The 6,000-nt window shown below is 41.5% G+C and overlaps 1 protein-coding gene across 1 annotated transcript; it reads right to left on the bottom strand.

Moving 5' to 3' along the window:
* Nucleotides 1-4,108: 4,108 nt before the first annotated feature.
* On the bottom strand, nt 4,109-4,528 carry LOC115524998 (60S ribosomal protein L31-like). Its single transcript, XM_032594612.1, has one exon. The coding sequence runs from the start codon at nt 4,499-4,501 to the stop codon at nt 4,124-4,126; it is 378 nt and encodes a 125-aa protein (XP_032450503.1). The 5' UTR covers nt 4,502-4,528; the 3' UTR covers nt 4,109-4,123.
* Between the last annotated feature and the right edge of the window lie 1,472 nt (nt 4,529-6,000).

The following is a 6,000-nucleotide window of genomic DNA, read 5'->3' on the forward strand; positions in this document are numbered from 1 at the left end:
AGTGCAGACCCAATGTAGGGCTCAAACCTAGGAACTGTGAGATCATGACCTGAGCTGAAGTCAAGAATCTGACACTTAACCAACTGAGCCACCAGGCACCCCAAGGCTGTACATTTTAAGATGGCTTTCTTGTAGGTATTTACTTGAATGGATGGTTTACACACACGTTTAAAATTTTAAAGGTGTAAAGGAATATATGGCTTAAAAGGTCTGCCTCTTGTGTTGCCCCTTCCCAGAGGCAGTCAGTGTTATCCATTGTATGTCCTTCCACACATGGTCTGTGCATGTGGCATGAACGTGTATACCTCTTTGCTTTTTTACAAATGGCTGCATACTGGGCTTATTCTGCACCTGCCTTCCTTTCCTTTAAATATCTGAGTCCTAGAGATTATTCCATATCAGTACACATAGGGAAATTGCATTTTTTTTTTCAACGTTTTTTTCAACGTTTATTTTGGGGACAGAGAGAGACAGAGCATGAACGGGGAGGGGCAGAGAGAGAGGGAGACACAGAATTGGAAACAGTCTCCAGGCTCTGAGCCATCAGCCCAGAGCCTGACGCGGGGCTCAAACTCACAGACCGCGAGATCGTGACCTGGCTGAAGTCGGACGCTTAACTGACTGCGCCACCCAGGCGCCCCAGAATTTTTTTTCTTTAAGTATAGGTGGTTCTGATTGAGTGGTACATTGGTCATTCTTGAATAAATGTGTGTTATAGCAGTGACCATCATTTACTCTAGAGTTCAAAAGCTATTTTGTGTGTTTTTGTGTATACATTTGTTTAAATAAGTTCTATGCCCAGCATGGGGCTTAAACTCATAACCCTGAGATCAAGAGTCACATGCTCTACTGCCTAAGCCATTGAAGCATCCCTACAAAACTGTATCTTAAATTTTGTATTCTAAGTATTTTTTTTTTTTATCAGCCACACATTATATATGGCAATATATATGACTGGATGGCTCAGTCTGGTAAGTATTTGACTCTTGATACATTGGCTCAGGTTATGATCTCATCTCACAGTCATGAGATCAAGCCCGATGTTGGGCTCCACACTGAGCATGAAGTCTGCTTGAGAGTCTCTCTCTCCCTCTGCCCTCTTCTCTCAAAAAAAATAAAAATCTTAAAATGTTAATGCTTAAGGTAGGGGTTTGGAGGGAAGTTCAAACCTACATTACCAATAACAGCTAATTTTGGTGAGATAGCATTGGAACTTCTAACCTGGAAGGAACTCCCTGTGTCCCTTATCTGATCGAAAGAGAGAGGAACATATCCTTAGCATTGGTTCACACCAGTGTTCAGTTTGGTGTTCAGTTCTGGGCTGCTTCTTATTGATGTTGTTGTTGTTAACTGAGCTTTAGCCCAATGTGGGGCTTGAACTCACAACCTTGAGATCAAGAGTCATTTGCTCTACTGTCTGAGCCAGCCAGGTGCCTGTCTGAGCATTTGTTGTTGAGTGATAACTTGGAGTGACCAAGGTAATGAAAATTTGAAACTAAACTCTACAGTTAGAACCACAGCACAGGAGGAACAAGAGATGTGGGGGAGAGAAAGGATTAGAAGTATCTTCAAATATGAATATCTATAGAAAGCATAGTTTTTGAAAATGTTAACTGCAACAATAAAATAGATGAATGTCACTGGAAAGAAGTTGGTGCCTGTGTTCAAATATAACCACCTGCTTAACATTTTGGTTAAAGGTTCTGGCATTAAGTATGAAAGTATATAAGCTAACCAGATCTTTTCAAAGTTTAAGATGCTGTTACCAGGAATACCTCAGATACTTGGAGGTTCAGTTCCAGACCACCATAACATAGTAAATGTCACAATAAAGTGAGTCAAATGAATTTTTTGGTTTCCCTATATATAGATAGAAGTTATGTTCACCTATTAAGTGTGCAATACCATTGTGTCTTTAGTAAACATTGTACAGGGGCATTTGGGCGGCTCAGTTGAGTCAGTTAAGCGTCTGACTCTTGATTTCGGCTGAGGTCATCATCTCACAGTTTGTGAGTTCCAGCCTGGCATCGAGAGAGAGGTGAGCGTGTGTACTCTCTCAAAATAAATACATAAACTTTAAAAAAAAAAAATGTACATACCTTAACTCTAAAAAATAAAAAAATTAAAATTTTAAGAAAACAATTTTTAAAGCAAAATGCTAACCATCATCCATGCTTTCACTGAGTCATAATCACTGATGACAGATCACCATAACAATTATAATAATAATGAAAAAGTTTGAAATATTTTGAGAGTTAGCAAATGTGACACAGAGACACTATGTGAGCAAGTGCTATGAGAAAAATGGCACTGAGAGACTTGCTTGATGCACAGTTGCCACAAACCATCAATTTGTAAAAAAAAACAAAAACCACACAGTATCAGGGCACCTGTCTGGCTCTCAGTTAAGTGTAGGACCTCAGCTCAAGACATGATCTCATGGTTCATGTTTTGAGCCTCGCCTCAGGCTCTATGCTGTTGGTGCAGAGCCCACTTTGGATCCTCTGTCCCCCTCTCTCCCTGTCCCTCCCCTGCTCGTGTGTACTCGCACTCTCTGTCAAAAATAAACATTTAAAAAAATTACAAATTTATTTATTTTGAGAGAGAGCATGCACGAGGGAGCACATGAGTAGGGGAGGGGCAGAGAGGGAGAGAGAATCCCAAGCAGGCTCTGCACTGTCAGCACAGAGCCCAATGTGGGCTCTGGCTCATGAACCGTGAGATCAGGACCTGAGCTGAAGTCAAGAATCAGACGCTTAACCGACCGAGCCGTCCAAGCACCCCTAAAAAAAAAAAGAAAAAAATCTTTAAAAATAAAAAAAGCCTCAATATCTGTGAAGGGCAGAAATAAAGCAAAGTACAATAAAATGAGGTATGCCTTTATACTGTTAGTCCATGTGCCTAGTAAAGATCATTTGAATAGAATTCAAATAACCATTGTCTCAAAGTTGATAATTATTTCATGGCAGCCAAAATGCAGGCATGAATAAGATTTTGGCAAAGTGGAGGCTGGTTTTGCTCTATACCTTGTTAAATTTTCCCTTGTTTTCCATGGCATTGAAATTCCTGGTTCGTTGGTTTTATTTCCTCCTACCTCTCTGAACATTCCTTTTGTGCTGCTGCTTCTAGGTGGCACTTTCCATGGTTCTGTCATCAACATCTTCTGCATGTGTACATGCTATTGATGATCTCATCCACCTTTCAGGATTTAGATACTCCCTTTGTTAAAATTATTTCCAAATCCTGCCTTTTTCCAAACTCCAGTCTATTCAGCCTACAACCCCCAGATTATTCCTCCTAAAGCATCTGTTTGATTATGTCACTGCTACTCAAGATACCTTCAAGCAACTCTACATCAATGTACTGAACAGTATGTATTCATCCTTACAACATTGTATTTACTACACATGAGCAAACTAGGGTTTGAGATTAAGTAACTTGCTGTTTCTGTAATAAAAGGTCACTTGAATGATAGAGTTTCTTGAATTGGGTCAGATCATCAGAAAGCTACATATTCGGAGAGTTCTTTGACTTCAAAGCCTGAGCATTTAACCTTTATGCCATGTACTTCCCATAGATGTATCCTGCAGCTAAGCCTCTTTCTGTACAATTTTAATGCTTAAGACATGGATTTTAAGTATCCCAAATTTTGGTCTACTCCAAAGGCCTACCCATCAGCCCTTTTCCACTCTTCAGATTCTAAAGAATTCACAACACTACTTCTTTTTCAAAGGTCAGTGGTTAAGTAATGATAGGAAAAGGGAATGCCATCTCCATTGCTCTGCATTTTAACCTTTACCTGAGCCAGAAGTCATATCTTATGTACTATATCCAGGATATAGCTATGTCTTATTTGGCCCAAACTGTTAAAAACAGCCAAGGGGCGCCTGTGTGGCTCAGTAGGTTGAGTGTCAGACTTCAGCTCAGGTCATGATCTCACAGTTTGTGGGTTTGAGCCCCGCATCAGGTTCTGTGCTGACAGCTCAGAGCCTGGATCCTGCTTCGGATTCTGTGTCTTCCAATCTCTCTGCCCCTCCCCTGCTCATTCTCTGCCTCTGTCTGTGTCTCAAAAATAAAATAAACATTAATTTTTTTCCTGCAGTTTTATACCTTTATTTGACAATCAGCAATTCTCATCCACATTAACAGTCTGTAGATTTTTGAAAGTGGTGACAGGTACATAGGTAACCAACGTATAGAGCTTGTTTGGTGAATCCTCATCCTCGTTACTTTTTCTGGACAACCGCACACGGATACAGTACGGAACATTCCTTATTCCTTTGGCCCAGACAGCTCTGTTGAGCCTGGTGTCAATGTGCACATCTGGGGTTCCCATCTCCTGCATAGCAAATTTCCGGATCTCTTTGAGTGCCCGAGGGGCACGCTTCTTGAAACCCGCTCCATGGAAGCGCTTGTGAATGTTGATGGTGTATTCTCTGGTCACTACCTCGTTGATGGCAGAATGGTCCTTCTTCTCGCCACCCTTCTTTGCAGGAGCCATCCTGCCAGGCCCGGGTTGGAAAGGAAGACCACGAGGTATTGTGGGAGAGGGAAAGCAGCCTAAAAAAAATTTTTTTTAATTTTTTTTTTTAACGTTTATTTATTTTTGAGAGAGACAGAGCATGAACAGGGGAGGTGCAGAGAGAGAGGGAGACACAGAATCTGAAACGGGCTCCAGGCTCTGAGCTGTCAGCACAGAGCCTGATGTGGGGCTCGAACTCACAGACTGTGAGATCATGACCTGAGCCAAAGTCGGACACTTAACCGACTGAGCCACCCAGGCGCCCCCCAAAATTTTTTTTAAACAGCCAAAGTTAAAGAACAATTTCACAGGGGCACTTGGGTGGCTCAGTCAGTTAAGCATCTGACTGGATTTCAGCTCAGGTCATGATCTCACAATTCTTAAGTTCAAGCCCCGCCTCTGACTCTGTGCTGGCAGTACAGAGCCTGCTTGTGATTCTTTCCCTCTCTCTCTCTCTGCCCCTCCCCTGCTGGTGCTCTTTCTCTCTCTCTCTCAAAATAAATAAATAAAAAAAAAGAAAAGAAAAGAAAAATTTCACAGGAAATCCCAATTTGACTTCTCTTGAAAAAATGGAAGATCTGATGACAGAGGGCATGTGTGCCTCTGTGGTAACAATTAACTGAAGCTGAGAGGAATGGCTATTCCCTCTGGTGGATAAATTTAAGACCATCTTCTCTGGAAAGTTTATCACAGCCTCTACCATTCCTTATTTTGTCTACCAGGCTGGCCTTGTGTGCATTTGATTTTATGACATTAGAGACCCCAGCCATTTTACCTATGGACTCCTAAATTTAGTGTGCAAACACATCTCTTAAACTGAGGCATAATCTCAAAAATTACTTTCAGTTCCCAAATTCTTCAATTCTGTGATCACATGTTTCTCTTCTTAAACACTAGGGTACTTGATGTCCCTCACACTTAGTGTAAAGGACAGTCATAGGGGCGCCTGGTTGGCTCAATCGGTGGAACATGTAACTTGATCTCAGGGTTGTGAGTTCAAGCCCCATGTTGGTTGTAGAGATTACTTTTAAAAATAAATAAAATCTTAAGGACTGTCATAAAGAAACACTCAATGCACTTCCTTCATTGATTGTTTCAAGAGAAATGTCAGGAAGGAGACCTAAAATTTAAGCAAACTACATATTCAGGGAATCCTTTATTTCAAAGCAGAGACCAAAATCTCCCAGAAATCTCATGGTAATGTTGGAGCAGCCTGTCTGTCCTCCTGTCTGCTCTTTGGTTGGACTTAATGAAAGAGGTAGAAGAATCAGTGGGAGTTGATGAGGAGCAAAGATGGGCTCAAAGGAAAATAAGATTTTCTAGATGACAAAATTCTTAATTGTATGAGTTTTTAGGGGCACCTGGGTGGCTCGGTTGAGCATCCAACTTCAGCTCAGGTCATGATCTCACCGTTCATGAGTTCGAGCCCCGTGTCGGGTTCTGAGCTGACAGCTTGGAGCCTCATTCAGATTCTGTGT

The sequence above is a fragment of the Lynx canadensis genome, chromosome A1 (assembly GCF_007474595.2).
Source record: "Lynx canadensis isolate LIC74 chromosome A1, mLynCan4.pri.v2, whole genome shotgun sequence".
NCBI lineage: Eukaryota > Metazoa > Chordata > Mammalia > Carnivora > Felidae > Lynx > Lynx canadensis.

Bases quoted from the DNA above. Each gene is read 5' to 3' on its own strand.
- LOC115524998 (XM_032594612.1), bottom strand. From the start codon at position 4,501: ATGGCTCCTGCAAAGAAGGGTGGCGAGAAGAAGGACCATTCTGCCATC.